General features: G+C 35.6%; 1 protein-coding gene across 13 annotated transcripts in view; it reads left to right on the top strand.

Moving 5' to 3' along the window:
* The window catches only part of ICE2 (interactor of little elongation complex ELL subunit 2), a 65443-nt gene that overhangs the window by 18008 nt on the left and 27248 nt on the right, over positions 1–20187 (top strand). For all 13 annotated transcript variants that reach the window (XR_005528191.1, XR_005528192.1, XR_005528193.1 and 10 more), the window contains 6 exons: positions 5624–5761; positions 6346–6462; positions 6636–6795; positions 7676–7857; positions 15629–16619; positions 17471–17646. Coding sequence is in view for 10 of the 13 variants with exons in the window: in XM_039230602.1 (XP_039086533.1) it covers positions 5624–5761; positions 6346–6462; positions 6636–6795; positions 7676–7857; positions 15629–16619; positions 17471–17646 (1764 nt within the window). In the remaining 3 variants the exon portion in view is untranslated. The remainder of the gene's footprint in view (positions 1–5623; positions 5762–6345; positions 6463–6635; positions 6796–7675; positions 7858–15628; positions 16620–17470; positions 17647–20187) is intronic.

Raw genomic sequence — 20187 nt, 5'->3', positions numbered from 1 at the left:
TACACTTGAATGTTTACAATGAATTTTTTCCCTTATTGAATTATCTTGTTACTATTGATTCATAGGTCAATTTCCTGGTTCTATTCAGTCTTACAGTCTGTATGTCTGCAGAAACCATAGAACATTTTGACTTTCATCACATCGCTCCTAACTGATGTTGTTTAATGATGTTTCTTATTTAAACCTATCTACATTATTATTTTATATGGACAATATTTGTTTTATCTACAAATTTGGTAATTTTTTGACTTTGCATTTCTTCTTTTCAAATCTACATTCTGAGATCCTCTTCATTGTTCCTCAAATGCTATCTGTTCGAGATGTTCCTTTGATGAAGGTCTCTTGGTGATAAACAATCTTGTTTTGTTTATCTGAAAATATTTTTATTTTGTTCTCCTTCTCATTAGATGGTTTTACTCCATACATAAATCTAACTTGACTGTTCTGTTTCCCAATCTAACAACAATAATTCTGTTTCTGGTGAATGTTATTGTTATTGAAAAGTGTGTTACCTGGGGGCATCTGGGTGGCTTACTCGATTAAGTGCTAACTCTTGATTTCAGCTCAGGTTATGCTCATGGTTTATGAGATCAAACCCCGTGTTGGGATCTGTGCTGACAGCTTGGAGCCTGCTTGGGATTCTGTCTCTGTCAGTTCCTTTAGGGAATCTCTCTTTCTCTCTCCACTATTCTTTATTTTCAGTGTTTTACAGTTTCATTACAGTGTATGTGTGTTTAAATCATGGTTGGTTCATTATGTTTCTTGTATCTATAGATTCCTGTCCTTCTTTGGTTCTGAAAAATTCTCAGCCATTTTCATTTATTGCTTCTCCTTCATTTTCTCAACTCTGTCTTTCTGAGGTGCCCATATTCCCTAGGTCAGACCCCAGTCTGTCTTCCATTTTTCTTTCTCTCTCCTTCTTCCTCTCACCCTCCCTCCTTCTCTCTCCCTCCGCCCCTCCACATTTTAACTGTGGTAAAATATACATAACATAAAAGCTACCATTTTAACTTTTTTTTTTTTTTTTTTTTTTTTTTAATTTTGAGAGAGAGTGTGTGCATGCACTCAAGTGTGTGCGAGCGGGAGAAGAGCAGAGAGAGAATCCCAAGCAGGAGCCTAATGTGGGGCTCAAACTCAGGAACAGTGAGATCATGACCTGAGCCAAAATCAAGAGTCAGTCACTTAACCAACCAATGCCTGAGCCACCCAGGTGCCTCTAATCATTTTTAAGGATAGTTGAATGGCATAAAATGCTTTTATATATTGTTGTGATTGTAATTCTACCATCCATCTCGAGAACTTTATCATCTTCCCAAGCTGAAACTCTGTTCCCATTAAATAATTTAAATAATTCATTGTTCCCTCTTCTCCCCTGTCCCTGGCAACCACCATTCTACTTCTTTGTGCTATGAATTTGACATTTGAATTTTCTAGGTACCTCACAAAGGTATATAGTATTTGTCCTTTTGTGATTGGCTTATTTTACTTAGAATGTTGCTTCTTCAAGATTCAGCCATGTTGTAGAATGTGTCAGAATTCCTTCCCTTTTTTAAAATTAATTTTTACTTATAAAATACACACAACACACAATTTACTATCTTAAGTATACAGTTGAGTAGTATTAAGTACATTCATATTGTTATACAGTCAATCTCCAGAAATCTTTTCATCTTACAAAACTGAGACTCTGTACCTATTTTTGAACTGTTCCTGCTGTAACAACACTTCTGATACCAACTATGTGAATTTTTTTTTTCCCCCACACCAACCAGTACTCCAACTCTGGACAGTAGACCTAGGGTCCCATGACCTCTTCCTCTAGTTCAGTAATTTGCTACAGAACTCAGGTAAGCACTTACTAACTCTAGTTTATTGTAAATGGAAGAGAGAGATGCATTTGGTAAGAAACGCAGGAAGAGAAACAGAGCTTCTGCGCCCTCTCCAGGCACACCACCCTCCCAGTACCTCCATGTGTTCACCAACCTTGGAGCTCTCTGAACCCCAATGTTTAGGAGTTTTTATGGAGGTTTCTTTTCCTAGGCATGATTGATTAAATTATTGCTTATTGGTGAGTAGGTCGATCTCTAGCCCTCTAATCAGCCTTGGTCTTTCTGGCAAATATCTCCCTCCCCAGAGTTATCTAGGGACCATGAGTCATCTCAGTAGCATGCAAAAGACATTCCTTCTTATCACTCAGGAAATTCCGAAGTCTTAGGTGCCCTGTGTCAGGAACCAAGACAAAGACTTAATACGTATTTATTATTTCTTATTTTACCACATCCATTAAACAGTAACTCTCAGCTCCCCCTTCCTCCCACTTTGTGGCAACCACCATTCTCCTTTCTGTCTCTGAAATTGGTCTTCTCTAGGCAACCCCATATAACCCCATATAAGTGACTGGCTTATTTTACTCAGTGTAATGTCTTTAGGATTCACCCATGTTACAGCATGTTTCTTCATCTTTTTTTAAGGCTGAATACATATTCCGTTGTAAGTATTTGGACATTTAGCTTATCCATTCATCCATTGATGGACACTTGGATTACTTGTGCCATTTTGAAGTTGTAATTCTTCTATGAACATGGATGGACAGATATCTGTTCAAATCTCTATTTTGTAAGACTTAAGTGTAAGAGTCGCATGTTCAGCTCCTCACCTGATCTTGCCACAGGAGGAGGCTTTTGCCCTCAGATCACCTCAGTGTTCATGTATTTTCTTACTACTCACTCCTCCTGTTTCTTCTCATTCTAGGCATTTGGAGGTTATTTATTTACTTATGGTCCATGAGATTTTTTTGCTTTGTACCAAGTCTAGTAATGCCTAAAAACTATTATTAGCTGTGATTTATCTAGTATCTAGTGGGTTTTGGGTAGAAGTCTCTTCAAAGTACCTACCCTACCATACTGCCAGAAGTAGTGTCCATAAAATGTTTAAGTTTCAAACATATATGTTACTACATTCTTCCTTTCTGGCCCAAAATAAGGGAACCGAGTCATTTTCACTTTTCTTTGTAATGATAAATCTGTATTGTGTACAGGTGTATGCTTTTGGTGTATTTAGTTTCAAGATATTTTGAGTGTTAAATAACATTCAGAGGTTGGGTGATGGGAAATAGCCTAAATCTCTTAGCCTCACAGCTGCTTTTCAAAGACAAATAAATTATTAGGTTAAAACATCTTAAGGGCACCTGGGTGGCTCAATCAGTTAAGCGTCCGGCTTCGGCTCAGGTCATGATATGGCGGTTCGAGCCCTGCATCGGGCTCTGTGTTGACAGCTAGCTCGGAGCCTAGAGCCTGCATCAGGTTCTGTATCTCGCTCTCTCTCTGACCCTCCCCTGCTCATGCTGTCTCTCTCTCTCTCTCTCCCCCTCCCTCCCTCTCTCTCTCAGAAATGAAGAAAACATTAAAATTTTTTTTTTAAAAATCTTAAATGTATCAATGATCCTTTAGTTGCTTAATGCCTACCAGTTGTGAAATACCTCTAATAATCTATAGTAATGGGGACACCTCAACTGGCTCAGTTGGAAGAGCATATGATTCTTGTCTCAGAATTGTGAGTTTGAGGTTTGAGCCCCACATTGGGTGTGGAGATTACTTAAAAAAAAAAAAAAAAAAAAAGCTTTAAAAAAATGAGGCACCTGGGTGTCTCAGTTGTTAAGTGCCCAACTCTTGATTTCAGTTCAGGTCATGATCCCATGGTGGGATTGAACCCTATGTGAGGCTGAGCATGGAGCCTGCTTAAGATTTTCTTTCTCTGTCCCTCTCTCCAGCTTGTCGTCTCTATCTCTCTCTCTCTCAGATAATAATAATAACAACAACAGCAACAATAATATATAGTAATATAACCTCCATATAGGAGTTAAACTGTGTTAGATTTTCCTGTGACTCTTTCTCTTGCCCTAATTACTGAATTAAGTGAAACTGTAAAAGCACTATAACATCCAGCAGTTTTACCAAAAAGATGTGCCAGCTATTATCCAACTAGAATAGTTTCTGTGTCATATAGTTCTTCTATATTGCTTTCCTTTGCATGTATGTTCAACTTCTTATAATGACTGCTCTAAGATGGGAATGTTAGGGATGGAAGTTAATATAAATGAAGGACAAAGATTTTATGCAGATTTGATTTTGTAGTTGACTAGGATTTTTAAAAACAAACAGAATTTTTCCATATTAACCCACATCTGCCTTAGTTACAAGTATATCCTGAAGAAAATACCAAAGTCAGCATTGAAAAGCATGGGTGGAGAGGGACAAATTGAAAGATGGAGCAGTAAGAATTAAATAAGGGTAGAAGGCGATATGAAACTAAATGAAAAGATAGACTGGAGTAAAGTTATTGATTTGTAACTTGACACATTTTATAGATGTCTGAAGGAAAAGAGGATATAAAGATATGACAAAGATATACTTATTGCTAATTACTCTTATGATGTAAAATATATTCTAAAAGGTTCAGATTAGGTTCGTTAACAGGAGGAGAAAAAATATGTTTCTTAAAAGATGATGTACATATGTTTTATGGTTTTTAAAAAAATATTTATTTTTGAGAGTGTGTGAGTGAGCGCATGTATGAGAGCAGGAGAGGGGCAGAGAGAGAAGGGGACAAAGGATCTAAAATGGGCTCTCCCCTGATAGCAGACAGCTCAGTCTGGGGCTCAAACTCATGAACCATGAGATCATGATCTGAGCTGAAGTTGGACCCTTAACCAACTTAGCCACCCAGGCACTTCTATGTACATGTTTTTATAACCCCACTCCCACCCAAAAGTGCTGTGCATCTTTGAGTTATTTACATGTTGCCACAAGCGTCATAGATTCTGCTTGAGTAAAGCTGTAAATTTTATTTCCTTCTTGATTATATTTCCTGGTAAGTTATTAGTATTTTGAAAAGTTTAGAGAGAAGAAAATACTCCATCATTTAATTAGTTATAACTTATGTTATTTATTTTTTAAAGTTTATTTCTTTATTTTGAGAGAGAGGGGTGGGGAGGGGCAGAGAGAAGGAGAGATGGAATCCCAAGCAGGTTCTGTGCTCTCCGTGCAGAGCCTGATGCGAGGCTCGAACCCATAAACTGTGCGATTATGACCTGAGCTTGAGATCAAGAGTCAGATGCTTAACTGAATGAGCCATCCAGGCACCCCGGTTACTTATTTTTTTAGGCTGTAGATTATAATGGCCTGTAAGATAACTGCTTTGTTAATTCATTGTGCTTGGGAATTGTTAGTTTATTAAACTTAGTTATTTCTAATTAGTCATGTAACTGCTTTTATTGGAGGAAAAGTGTGCTGATATTTTCATGTGGCTTTATTTCTTTGACAGTTTGTTAAATAGCACAGAAAATATGATGCATCTTTTCTATTTAAATTTAAATTTGAATACATTTGCTAATTTTAATATTATTAAATATCAACTTTTAAGAAATTAGGTTAAAACGAATTGTGAAAAATAAGAGATTATTTAAAGGAATATATATTATGGTTGGATTATTAAAAGTTTCATTAATGAGATGAACTTAATATTTTCAATGAATAATTATATAGTCACATGTAACTAAATTATTTTTGTCCTGTTATTACAGATGTATGATACAAATGAAAGTCTCTTAATTTTTATTTCCTAGCAAATTTTGAAAGCTTGCACTGAACAAGTGAAAAAGTATCCAGAGTTCTACACTCTCCATGAAGTCACCAGCTTAATGGGATTCTTCCCATTCAGAATAGAGATGGGATTAAAGTTAGAAAAAACTCTTCTTGCATTGGTAAGGTTTACCAATGAAAGTATAAACTTATTTTTGTCTGAAACATCACCTGTATGTCACATAGACAATATTTATGTTTAAATCTTGAACAGTAATCAGATACAACTTTTAAAATATGCAATACAAATGTGTCTTTTTTATTTTATGGATAGCAGTCCTTGTTATTTTTAAAAATATCACTACCAGCTTTATTTCTTGATTTTCTCTTCATTCCCATCTTTTTTAATGTTCCTAAATACAAAGAAGATAACCTTTTTTCTTTTAAAGGCGTGTATTCACAATTATTGAAAGTAAGTATGGGTAGAGAGGATATTTTAGAGTTTCTGTTCTATTTGTACCTCATGAGAGGTTAGAATTTGAAGTGGCAAGGAAGATTGCATGGCACCCTGTCTTGGACATTTTTTGAAAAGAAAAACCTATATATGCAGGTTGTCCAGCAAAATCATGGAAGTCTTGGCTTTGAGAAGGTTCCTAAAGTAGAGTGAAGAATTTTAAGTTGGGGGTTTATATGATGAAAAGATACTTTTCTTAGGGGAAAAATACCTAAGATATTGCAATAAGGCCTTCCCTTTTTTCTTACTTAGGGCAGTGTAAAATATGTAAAAACGGTATTTCCCTCAATGCCTGCAAAGTTGCAGCTCTCAAAAGATAACATATCTACCACTGAAACACCAGAAAAAACAGCTGCAGCTATGCATTCTGTAAGTAGGAAAGTGTTTTTGGGTTCTCCTAAGTAATCTTCTGTGCCTCATAAAGTACGTACGATCTTATTGTTCTTCAGTCCCTTTCTGGAATGTCTCTCTTCTTTTTAGCACTTCATCAAAGAAATTTCCAATAAATATAATCAAGTAACAAGCTGTATTTTGTTTTTCAGGATATTAGTAAAGATCCAAATGCAGAGAAGCTTGTTTCAAGATATCACCCCCAGATAGCTCTAACTAGTCAATCATTATTTACCTTATTAAATAACCATGGACCAAACTACAGGGAACAGTGGGAAATTCCAGTGTGTATTCAAGTAATACCTGTTGCAGGTTTGTGATTTGCCATATCAAGTAATGCTTTCAGAAGAGGAGTTGAAACAGTTCTATTTCAGCTGTCTAAACATAGGTGGTCATTTGTCAAAGTACAAAACCTTAAGTTTTGGTTTAAGGAGAATGTGAATTTTACATTTACATTTAGTAGAACTTTAAATAGTGCTACTTTAGAATTTATACCCATACAGGAGTTCTTAGGTCTACAGAACCTGTATTCACTTTGGGTTGTGAAAGAGAAAAATAATTACGGATTAGGGTAGCCAAAAATACATGAAATAATGTGGTTCTTCTGTCTTTCACTGAAATGAAAGGTATGCAGAACAGTTATTAGGTAGCCTCAAATGGGTCAGTTTCTAGGACTTATTTACATGTCTGGTACTGGAATTCAGAATGAAAATAGGTCTGTACTTGTAAGCATAGGATAGCCTTTCTTTGGACAATCAAGTTAATATCTTCTAAAATTAATATTATTTTATGTAACAATAGTAGTAAATACAGAACTATGATGAGCAAAATACAGATTAGAGCTAAATGTAATGTATTCTCTGTGGTAAAAACTGTCACTTTTTGGAAGTATAGTCTTGTAAGAACTGAATAATAATGGCAGTAAAAGCATAACAATAAAAAGCAGAAAATCTTTTTAAAAATTTGTTAGAGAACGTTTTTCTAGCCAAATTCTCTCGGCTTCATATCAGTAAAGATCACAAGCTCAAGAATGGCAAATGCATGAGACATGTGTTACCACTTTCCTATCCAGTTTGCTTTGTTTGGTGATCTTTCTGCCCGATATCCTGCTTTTTGTTTGTTTGTTTGTTTGTTTGTTTTAAATATAACTATTAGAAACTAATCACTCTCTTTCTTCTGTTTCTGTTTTAAGGTTCAAAACCGGTTAAAGTAATTTATATTAATTCACCACTTCCCCAAAAGAAAATGACAATGAGAGAGAGAAATCAAATCTACCATGAAGTTCCATTAAAATTCATGATGTCCAAAAACACATCTGTTCCAGTTTCTGCAGTATTTATGGACAAACCAGAAGATTATATGTCTGAAATGGATGTATGTAATGCTTGCTATATTTTTTTTTTTTTTATGAAATGTACTTGTTTATCCTTTTGAAACATAAAGTTTTACTGCAGGTCTTTAATATTTAAAAATACAGGCATTACATTGAAACTTGAAATTGAACCCCAGGTCAAGCTAGATTTTAATCAACTAACTTAACTTCCCTCAGCCTAAGTTTTCTCCTTTTGTAAAGAAGAGATGATAATACCTACTTCACAAGATTGTTGCAAGGATTAAGTTTGATATTATATGTAAAATGCTGAGCACAGTCTTTAGTATATATGTACTAAAATCTTAGTGGCGGTGGTAATCATGATAGTGGTTTTATTTAACTGGCTTCATTCATATTCAAGATTTTAAGTATGAAAAGGAATAGATGAGTTTGATTGGTGCAGAAGAGTATTTGGCCAAATTGTTAATTCTTTTCAGTATACTCATTAGCAATTTGACTTTAGGCAAGCTTTGTAATTTCTCTCTGTATCTGGTTTGCTCATCTGTAAAATGGGTTTCATGATAGTACCTAACTCCCAAGATTATTTGGGATTAAATGAGTTAATACATGTAAAACATTTAGGACAGTGCTTGCCACTCCATAAATAGTATTTTTATTGTTTTGTGTATTAAAAAATGTTTTTCCATGATTTTTAAAGTAAGACATTCTGTTTCTATGCACTGAGGATACAGCATTGAATAAAAAGTCTTTTTTCTCACAGCTTAAATTAGTGATGGAGGATGTAGATAATGAAAGGATAGCAAACAAGCAGATTGTGATAAATACTAGGCAGAAAAACAAAGTAGGTTATGGGGAAAGAGATGAGAATGGGACTATTTTAAATTGATGCTAAAGAAGGCTTTTCCAAATACAGGAAATATGAACAGAAACCTGAATAAAGTGAGAGGCCAAACAAAATTAGAAAACAAAAAATTTTTTTTACTTTATAACTAAATAAAGGTATAAGTAATACCTTTATTTTTACCTAAGAGCTTATACTATCTTAAGGGTATTGGCCTTTTGTCTTTTGTGTTTTATATTTATGGTGTAATGTCATTAAGCACCGCCAACATTTCTTAAGTTTTATTTTTATACATTTTTAAAATATTTGCTTAATGTTTATTTTTGAAGGAAAGAGCATGAGCAGGGAGGGGAAGACAGAGAGGAAGACACAGAATCTGAAATGGGATCCAGACTCTGAGCTGTCAGCACAGAGCCCAACATGGGGTTCAAACTCACGAGCTATGACATCACAACCTGAGCCTAAGTCAGATGTTTAATGGACAGAGCCACCCAGGTGCCCCTCTTTTTACACATTTTAAAATTGACCTTATACTTGGTGTGAGCTGAGTGTCCGGTAGTAACAGGTGCTCTGAAGAAATATGAAGTAGGTTAAGAAGGAAAAAAAAGTAACAACTTTCTCTGATGACAAACCAAGTATATTGGACCTTTCTCATCACCGATCATAACTAATAAAGCTGGACAGAATATAAAATTTTCTTTCTTAACATCATCAAAGAGCTAACAAGATAGTGAGGAATTACAGGGCTGAGATACTAGAGAAGACCAAAGTCCAGAGAGGTAAGTCTGTCACTCAGAGTCATTTTTGCCCTGAATGGTACTTTCCAGTTCTGAAGAGGCAGCAAAAAATGAAGTATGTTTTGGCAGCATCACAGGACTGGGGGGAAAGAAGGGGAAAGAGTCAGAGTTTAGTTTTCTACCAAGAGCTTGAACCTTACAGGGCTACACCCCAGGAGTAAGAGGGAACTAGAAATAAATTCACTTTCTCAGAGATTGTAGTCTGAGTTTTCAGGCCTTGAACTTGGATTCAAATGCTTTTGGATTGCTAGTGTCTCTAGACACCTAGTAAGAGCAAATGAAAATAATTCTTAATAAAACGTAATATCATTCTTAGCCTCAAATTATTTCTACAATTAACTTTTTAAATAAAACATCAAGAACACATTTAAAGATAACTGAACTCATGAGGAGAGTAGATACTGTGAGCAAGAACCATCAGAAACAATGACCAAAGAAATAGACTCAAAAATATACCCTACAATTATCAGTAACAAATTATTAGCCAACTCTGTTTAATATACAGAGTTCAAGGAAACTAAAGCCAGGCTTAAAATTTTCAGTGAGGAACTAGAAACTTTTAAAAGAGTAGATTTGAAAAAGAACTAAAGAAAATATTTTAAACTGAAAAATAGAGTAAGTGGAGTTAAGAATTTTGTAAGTAGGTATTAGCACATGGATGAAGCCGAAAGGAGAACTGATAAACTGGAAGATGAGTCTGAAAAGACTATCCATAATAAAATACAGACAACAAAAAGAAAATAGAATAGGGCAAAAACTATAGAAGAAATAGTGAGACCATTTAACATGTGTACCTCTATTCAATGTAAAAGAGATAACTGGACCAAGGCAATAGTTGGAAACAAAGAAAAAACTCTTGAAAACCACCAGAAAAACAAAAGGCACATTACCTGTACAGGACTGAGAGTTAGACTGGCAAGTAATTTGTCAGTAAGAGCAAGGGAAACCAGAAGACACTGGAACAATATATTGTGCTAAAATAACCCCTACACTAAAATTTTCTAACCTGTAAAAATATCCTTAAATAAAAAACCCAAAGATATTTCCAGATAAAAACTGAGTTTGCTATTAGCAGATTCCCTCTATTGGATTTTCTTCAGGCTCAAGGAAAATAACCCCAGACAGAAGGAGCATGGTAAAAGATGCAAGAGGGAATGAAGAAAAACAAAAGTGAAAATAATGTGGATAGGCCCAAATCTGTAGGTGAGTACAAGGGGCACTCAAGAAATTAAGAGAGTTCTGGGATAACCTGGACCCTAAAAACTCCAGAATCTAACCAAGTAAAGTTCTTTCCAAGACAAAACCCTTTGTTCAGGCTAGTAGTAGAGTCCATATTAAGCGTAACAAAGACATTAAGGGTAAAGAAAGAAGTTTTCCTATAACTGAGGGAGAGGGGAATAGAGAAAGCAGATTTCAACATGTACTTAAGATTTGAACACACACACACAAACACACAAACTTATACACATACATACATACATTCATAGATACTTTGTGGTACCAGTGGAGCATGAGCTTAGAGCCCCGAAGCTCAGAAAGCTGATCTGGCCTGCCCTGACACAGGATTGCCCTCCCTTAGGAACAGTACAATCCATCCAATTTAAAGATGAGCAACAGAAGAAGATTGTTGATGGAAGCTCTTACAAAGGTATTCAAGAAAAAAAGATAATTGCTATAACATTGCTACAGTCATCTGAAGAAAGATGTACCCCCAAAACATGAAATGGGTTCATCCTTTGTCATAGGAATCTAAGTTCTAGAAATGTAGCTCAGAAGTACACAGGGAGGGGCAGCGCCTGGCTGGCTCAGTTGGTAGAGCATATGTCTCTTGATCTTGGGGTTATAAATTTGAACCTCACTTTGGGTGTAGAGGTTACTTAAACATAAAATCTTTAAAAAGTACACTAGGAAAAGAGCAAAATGTATATGCAAGATATTCATTCCAGCACTGTTTGTAGTAGCAAAAGATTGGAAATAATCCACATGTCCCTTAATAGGGTTTTGACTAAATAAATTGTACGTCCTCAGCAGCATTCTATGCAGTTATTGAAAGGAATGAAGAAGCTATACATAAGCAGCTACAGAGTAATACCTAAGATCTGTTGTTAAGTGAAAAAGGCAAGGAAGAAAACATTTTGTGTAGTATACTACTTTTTATTTATGAAAGGGGAAATACAAGTATATACACACATAAACTTACTTGCGTATATTAAAAAGAATAAAAACCTTGCATAATAAAGATAAACCTAAAACTGTGAGAGAAGGATGGACAAAGTAAAGGAAGCAGAGATATCAACTAGATTTCTCAAATGTAATTTATTTTACAATTTTGACTTTTGAGTCATAAATGTTTTATGTGTCTATAAAACAAATTTTTAGAATGTTATAAAAGCTACCCTAAGCTGAAATGAAACAAATTAATCCACTGTATATCGAGATAGAGGTTTAACTACTCAGTGAATTATTTTAAATGATTTGAAGCTCATTAATTTTACTATACATTCCAAAAGATTTATATCCCAAGTTCAAAAAGAACTACCAAAAAAATCTTAAACTGCACCTAGTAACCATGTTCTTAGTAGTGATACTACTTTTGTGATTTTGAACATGTTAGATAATATGATAAAGTAAAGAAGTAATTATGTTTATATTAGGAAGCAAGAATTTTGGAGATATAAGAGATAGTAAATGCCAGTCAAAGAAGTAAACGCTCTGTAATACTATTGGAATAGTATCGGAAGGATGCCAGGGCCACGTGACGGGTGTCCTGTTGACCAGATGTGTCAGTTTGACATGAAAAAATGGCTGCAACATACAAAATATGTTAAAACCCATGAATTCATAATGATACTTTAAACAAAGCAATAGTTTTGGAGGGTGTTAGTGCATAAAGTCATGCTAAAAACTGATAATAAAAAAAAATACCAGATATTTGTCTTGCCTTTCTAGTACAAACTGTATTTTAGGGTAATGATAGAATATTGTCACCATTTCGCACTTCCTAATGAAGTAGTGAATCTAAACAGTGATCATCTGGGCACCTGGGTGGCTCAGTCAGTTGAGCATCCAACTTGATTTTGGCTTAGGTCACAATCTCACAGATAGTGGGTTTGAGCCCAGTGCGGAGTTCTGTGCTGACAGCACCAAGCCTGCTTGGGGTTCTCTCTCTCCATCTCTTTCTCTTTCTCACTCTCTCTCTCAAAATAAATTTGTAAACAGTGATCATCAATGATGGCTGCTAAAATCATGAGATCACTGAGGGATTTCATAGTAAAGTTGAGGACATTTGATGATTCAATAGATCCGTTGTAATATCACAAGAAGAAAGACAACCAGACATTATTAGCCTCCTGATTGAAGTAGAAAGTACACAATAGTACCATATTCAGTTAACAACAAAAACTGCCTGAGGGGCACCTAGGAGACTCATTCGTTTAATCATCTGACTCCTGATTTCAGCTCAGGTCATGACCTCATGTTTGGTGAGTTGGAGCTCCATGTGAGGCTCTGTGCTGCCTCGCAGAGCCTGCTTGAGCTTCCCTCTCCCCTACTCTCTGCCCCTCCCCTGCTGTGCCTGCTTGTGGGCTCCCGACTTCTCTCTCTCAAAAATAAACATTTTTTTAATTAAAAAAAAAAAAAAAAACTATGCCTGAATCTAATCAAGCTACGAGGTTGTTTTAATAGGAAACTTAAGGGATAGAAGAATGTCTTACATGACATCAGCAAGATGCAGAACTTAAAATACAGAATTAGAAATTTTTATAGGATAACTGATTCGGTTTTTTTTCTATAAATATCTGGTGATTTGGAAGTTGGCAGAATATGGGGGAGAGGCATTTAACAAATTAAAATTGACAGATAAGTCAACCAAATACAGTTGTAGGGATCTTGATCCTGATTCCAATAAACGATTGTAAAAAGACATTTAGTGGACTGGGAAATTTTAACAGTGATTAGCTATTTTATTAAGGAATTATAAAATTTTTACTGATGGGATTAGTGATATGTTTTAGAGAAGAATCCTTTTACAGCTACATACCAAAGTATTTACAGATAAATGAAATTTAAAATTTTATCTAAGTTTATTCAATTAGAGATGAGACCATTGTTTTCCAGTTCATTGTTTTTTGGCTTTATAGTTATTAAGTTTCTTCACTTTATTATTATGATTATCATAGTGTTATTTTTCTATATCTTGAAAAGGCTGTGAATGATATTTCTGATTTTTAATGTCCAGTGTTCTATTTTTTGTTGCTTTTTGACTATTCCGCAATTATTTTAACTTCTTTTATCTAACGACTGGGAGTGGTTTTAAATGTCAAATGCCTGGGTTTATGGTTGTTGGCTTGCATTTTTCTTAATGATTTCTAATTTTATTTCATTCTAAACAGAGAGTTAGATCTTTTTAGATTCTGCTTTGTACTATATTGATGTTTTCTTTGTATGTTAATTTATAGTCCATCTTTGGAAATGCCCCTTGGATTCTTGGGAGGGAAAAGGTATATCTTTGTAGTCTGTGTTTATGTTTTCAGTCATTCATACATTCTTCATTTAATATTATATGTACTTTCTATACAACTGTTTTTGCTTAGATATAGTATATTGTTGACCAAGTGCATTTGTATTTCTGTCGGATTTTCCTTTTATTTTTCAATTTTGACTCCATATTTTAAAGTTATTTGGCATCTCAAAAACCATTATTAATGGATTTCATCTTTTTTTAACATAGGATTCCTTTTTCTAGCTAATGTTTTTTGCCATGAATTCTGCTTTATCGAGTACTTAGTATTGCTTTCTCTTAACTCAATTTCTTGATGTTATGTCCCATTGTTTTGTTTTTAACCTTTCTCTGTAAGAATGTCTCGTGTAAATAGCATATGGTTTACTTTTATTTATTTTTTTACTAAATCTGGTACCCTATTTTAATAAGAGCTACTATTTACTGAGAATCTCCTTATGTGCCAGGGACTACGGTAAGAAACTTTCTATATACAAGTTCTCATTTAATCCTTAGAACAAATCCAAGATGACCCTACTATCATCACTATTTAGAGATGAAGAAGTTGAGGTTCACAGAGGTTGAATAATTTATATAGGTTGTTCTTTCTTACTATGTGATTACTGTCAGAATATTTCTCTCTCAGATCCTCAACTGTATGGCTATGTATAGCTTCAAACCAGATTTTTATGGTATTTATCTAAAGTCCTTTGACACAGTTGAGGAGAGATCTATTGCTGCTTGGGGAGAGGACAGTTTATTCTCAGATAAATTAAAGTTGTCTATAGTTCTTCCATTCCCAAAACAGGACATGAAAAACTACAACCTCAATAGGTTCATGTCCCAGAATACAATAAAATCATTTCCTGCCCATATTACTAAGAGTTGTTTTCTCTGAGTAGGTGTAGAAAGTCACTGTTGATGTTAGGAATGCATTGGAGGCTGGTGAACCTTCCCCAGCTGCATTAGAAAGCAGCTTCCTCACAGTGGCAAACAGACTTTCCTCCTGGTCAGCTCAGTACAGTGTATACAGTGGAAAGTAGTGAAAATCCTTTAGATTTCTATTTGGCCCCACATTTGGGGTGTGTGTGTGTGTGTGTGTGTGTGTGTGTGTGTGTGTGTGTGTGAGTGATTAATGGAAATTCCTTTTGGAATGTGCAGGTTCACGAGTATTCCCCATTTCCTTTGCTGTTACAAGCTGGCAAATTTTTCCGTGTTTCATCAACATATCATTGGGGAAGTAAGGTTGAATCAATTAGTTGCTTGTAGTTTATCAGCATCTTAAGCAAGAACCTTTCAAAGCCATTAGACATTTCCTTCTACTTTTAAAGAGCATGAAGAGGGGCATCTGGGTGGCTTAGTCAGTTAAGCATCTGACTTTGGCTCAGGTCATGATCTCACAGTCTGAGGTTTCGAGCCCCGCGTCGGGCTCTGTGCTGACAGCTCAGAGCCTGGAGCCTGCTTCGGATTCTGTGTCTCCCTCTCTCTTTGACCCTCCCCCACTCACTCTCTGTCTCTGTCTCTCAAAATAAAATAAAGACAGACAGACAGACAGAAATAAATAAATAAAGACTGTGAAGAGCATAAACTATCTATGTGGGGGGTAGGGGCATTAAGAGATAGGTGAGGGCTGTCCTGGAATATCTACTAATAGTTAACCAATATATTTTCTTAAGATGTCTTATGAAGTTAATGAGTGCCGAAAAATTGAGACCCTTGAAAATTTGGACCTGGATTTTGATGGTGACGTCACAGAACTTGAAACTTTTGGAGTAAACACCACCAAACCATCTAAGTCACCAAGTCCAGCAGGCACTTCCACAGCACCCAACACAGCAGATACTCCCACAGCTCCCAGCACTGCAACCACATCTGTGGCATCACGTGCACCGGACACTTCTGCTCATTCTAGAAGTTTATCTCAGATTCTGATGGAACAGTTGCAAAAGGAGAAACAGCTGGTGACCTGTATGGACAGTGGCCCTGAAGAGTGCACAAATAAAGATGATCAGGGATTTGTACCATGTGGTGACACATCAAATCCTGACAAGTCTTTGGTGCAAGATAGTGACTTGAGAATGTCTGATTCCTTACAGTTAGAAAGTTCTACAGAAATTGAAACCTCTAATAAAACTGATTTAGCTACTAATACAGTATATGCCCCTGAAAAACCAAATGTTCTGGAGAACACAGACAATTCAAAGGAAAAGACTGTCACCCCAGAAGCAGTGAGAAGTGAAGATGTAATTCTTTGCAATAGTGATACAGATGAAGACTGTTTAATTATTGACACAGAGTGTCAAAATAATAGTAATACAAAGACAGCTGATGTGAATTCTAAGTTAAGTTCTAAACCAGCTAGCCCTAATTCTTCGTCCGCACAGGCTTCTGTAGGAAACCAGACCAATGCTACTTGTAGTCCTGAAGAGTCGTGTGTTTTAAAAAAACCTATCAAACGAGTATATAAAAAATTTGATCCAGTTGGAGAAATTTTAAAAATGCAGGATGAACTCTTAAAGCCAATTTCCAGGAAAATACCTGAATTGCCCTTAATGAATTTGGAAAATTCTAAACAACCTCCGGCTTCTGAGCAGTCCTCTGCTCCTTCAGATGCCTGTAGTTGGCCAAAATCTGTATGGCCTTCTGCGTTTCAGAATCCAAAAGGACGTAAGTAAATATTTACAAAGACCTTTATATTAACTCTTTTGCCTCTTCCTTATCCTTCAGTCTGTCTCCCTCATTCCCTCACATTTTCTTTGTTATAACCTATCTCATAATTTTTTTTTGAGAGAGTACGGGGGAGGGACAGAAGATAGGAGAGATTGAGAGAGAGAGAGACTATCTTAAGCAGACTCCACCCCCAGCACGGAATCTGACACATGCAGCTTGGTCTCACAACTGTAAGATCATGACCTGAGCCAAAATCAAGTCAGATCCTCAAGTGACTGAGCCCCCCAGGCACCCCAACTGTCTCATAATCTTTACCTGGTCTTTGAGATTTCATTTTTCAGTCTACTGGTTATCCATCATATACAGTGGCTACAGTAGCTTCAGGTGATACGGCTCACTAGAATGAATGAAGGGGAAATGATCAAAAATAATTGTCAACATTTATAAGTTCAGAATTTACAAATTCATGGTGTATTAGACCAGAGTTTTATACTTTTTCACATTTGGAGATAGATATAAAGCTGCACCTCAGCTCTGCCTGGATTAGGAGAAACATCACTTTTTTTTTTACAGCTTTTTTTTCTTCTTGCTTCATATGTTGTTTCACTAATTTAAACTTTGCCTTGGGTTAGCGAAGGTAGTAGTTAAAGCTGTGACTTCAGCTCTTGGCTGCAGTTCCCGTAAAAGTAAACAGAAATAGTACTACCGTGAATGTTCAACTCAGAAGACATAGAAAGTTAAAGTTGACAGAAACCTAAAAATAGATAATGGAATTGTTTTATTTTGAATTATGGATAAAGAACTAATGTATTTTAAAATAAAAATGAGAAATATAATTATTTTTAAAGGATTGCCATATGAACTTCAGGACTATGTTGAAGATACAACAGAATATGTAGCTCCTCAGGAAGGAAATTTTGTTTACAAGTTATTTAGCCTGCAAGACCTGTTGTTACTTGTGCGATGCAGTGTCCAGAGGATAGAGACCAGACCACGTTCTAAAAAACGGAAGAAAATCAGAAGAGTAAGTTGTCACTTGGGGACTTAGGATGTGGTAGTATAAGTAGGTAATCAACAAATACTTAACATGTCCTTGTTATGAAGTTTCATTTTAAATTGCTGGTCACTATAGAATTTTTCCAGATTGAGCTGGGTCTTTTTGTTTGTTGTTTTTTTAGTAAAATATAGAAAGCACTTTTAATAAGGGAAAATAGAAAGTGTTAAATATAAAATTCATGAATGCTGGTAACATTCTTGCATGGAATTTATAAACTTGATGAAAAAAATGGCACCATCATGAATTTGACCTAGGTTGGCACATATATATTCCAGCTTTCTGTGAATTTGGAATTCCATTATAACTTATTAGCCCATTTCTCTCTTACTTTGGGGATCTTCTTGACTCATTTTAGAAGTCCCACATCTTGAAAGATGGGGTTTCACACACATTTGAAGTCTTCCCAGAGTTGTTAGAAGGCCAAATGTCTTCTTTTTTCTCTGTTCTTTTTTGTGGGGGGGGGGGGGGGGGGGGTTTTCTTGGGGGTTTATGTAAAAATTTTTTTTCAGTTATAAAATTCTTACTAAGTTTGAGTAATTGGTTTTTTAAACAGTTTTCTGTATTTGATGCTTGAAGTTCTCGTTCAGTTTAGATTTTTGTGTGTGTGACCGCTGAATTCTGGTAAAGAGGAGCCTCTGTATTATAACTGATTATAGTGATGTAAGAGAATTTTTTCTGTTGTATACGTTTGTCATTGTGTGTGTGTGTGTGTGTGTGTGTATTAATTTTGATGTCTTTGTCTCTTGCTTTCTAACCTACTACCCAGTAAGAATCCTCAGTGATCACTTTAGAATGTCATTATAGTTGGGGCTAGGAATCAGGTGATCAAAACTAGTGATGTTTCAGCATTGAACCTTGTGGATCAAGTCCCTGATTACTACTTTGTCATATTAAGAAATAACTAGAGAAAGAAAGGAAGGAAGTAGGGAAGGAGAAAGAAAAAGAAAGAAAAGAAAGGGAGAGGAAATGCTAACCTTTCCAAACTGCCAATAGCAGAGTCTGTTAAGAAAAAACTCTAAAACTAACCCATCAGGATCTAAGATCTTTGTCCACTAGAATTCATTGGAATTGGAGGATCTTTTGCTTGATGATACTGTTATCCTTTGTTAAATAGAAGGAAGACTGTGAATAAATTTTTTAATTCTTCCTAATTTGGTTTTCATCAGTGGTTCACACATGAAATTTTAGAAACCAAATGGTTTTGAATTATATAGTAGTGTTTTTTATAAGAGAAAGTCAAGGAATGACAGACTACTAAAGATTTTATTTTAGTCTGCTTCTAAATAAAGGCTAATGTTCTCTAAATTAAAAGATTTTACTTTATTTGCTAATTATTTTCCATCTCATGTATATTTAGCTGTGATCAATTTAATCGTCATAGCATGAATGTCTTAAATATGTGTCAGTGCTGTGGACTGTATTTTCAGTGCTTTATTTCTCTAATTTTTACTTGCTATCTCTCTGATTTATTTGGGAGCTAACCCCGTTTCTTTCATTTTCTACTCTGCGAACCCATGCCACTTTGTATTGATCTGCCAGCTCACAGCAGTTAGAAACTATTGATGGCCAGTATCTCTTAAGAAAGAATAGCTTAGGGATATATTGGGTACTGAATTAATTCTTTAAATAGACAACCTGTTAAGGACATGGTCATTCACTTGACTAAAATGCAATTTGTAAATGTTGAGACACAATCTTATGGGACAGAATTTACTCTTCATCACAATATATCAAAACAGTCGAGCCCCAAATAATATGTAAATAGGAGCCATGTATTTTTTATTATGCAGACCCAGAGTAAAATTTTAAAATTTTCAGTGAATGTTTATCATATTGTACTTTTTATAATAGTTTAGTACACATGGTTTAAATCCCTACTACAATGCATTTCCCTTGGAATCATGTCTTACTTATCTGTTTCTCCCAAATGTTTTATATCCTAGAAACACAGTAAACAAGTAATATATAAACAAGAATTGAGGGATAAGAGAGAAGAGGGTGTTATTAAGGAAGAAATTGTCGGGGAATTTAATCAATTTTGAGAAATTTTAAAGTAGCGCTATTTAAACTTTAGGTAAGAAAGCATTCTCATTAATATTTACTACTTAAAACCCAACTTGTTTAGGGGCACCTGGGTGGCTTAGTCGGTTAAGCGTCCGACTTTCGCTTAGGTCATGATCTCGCGGTTCGTGGGTTCGAGCCCCGCTTCGGGCTCTGTGCTGACTGCCAGCTCAGAGCCTGGAGCTAATTTCAGAGTCTGTATCTCCCTCTCTCTCTGACCCTCCCTGGCTCACGCTGTCTCTCTCTCTCTCCTAGAAATAAATAAAAAATATTAAAAAAAAACAAAACCAACTTGTTTAGATAAAGCTTTAAAATACTTAGAATTCTAGGGGCGCCTGGGTGGCTCAGTCGGTTTAGCATCTGACTTCAGCTCAGGTCATGATCTCACAATTCGTGGGTTCGAGCCCCACGGCAGGCTCTGTGCTGACAGCTCAGAGCCTGGAGCCT

This window comes from Hyaena hyaena, unplaced genomic scaffold, assembly GCF_003009895.1.
Source record: "Hyaena hyaena isolate Hyena2069 unplaced genomic scaffold, ASM300989v1 scaffold_49, whole genome shotgun sequence".
Taxonomy (NCBI): Eukaryota; Metazoa; Chordata; class Mammalia; order Carnivora; family Hyaenidae; genus Hyaena; species Hyaena hyaena.
Note: the sequence above shows the minus strand (reverse complement) of the source record. Positions and strands in the feature narration are given on the sequence as shown.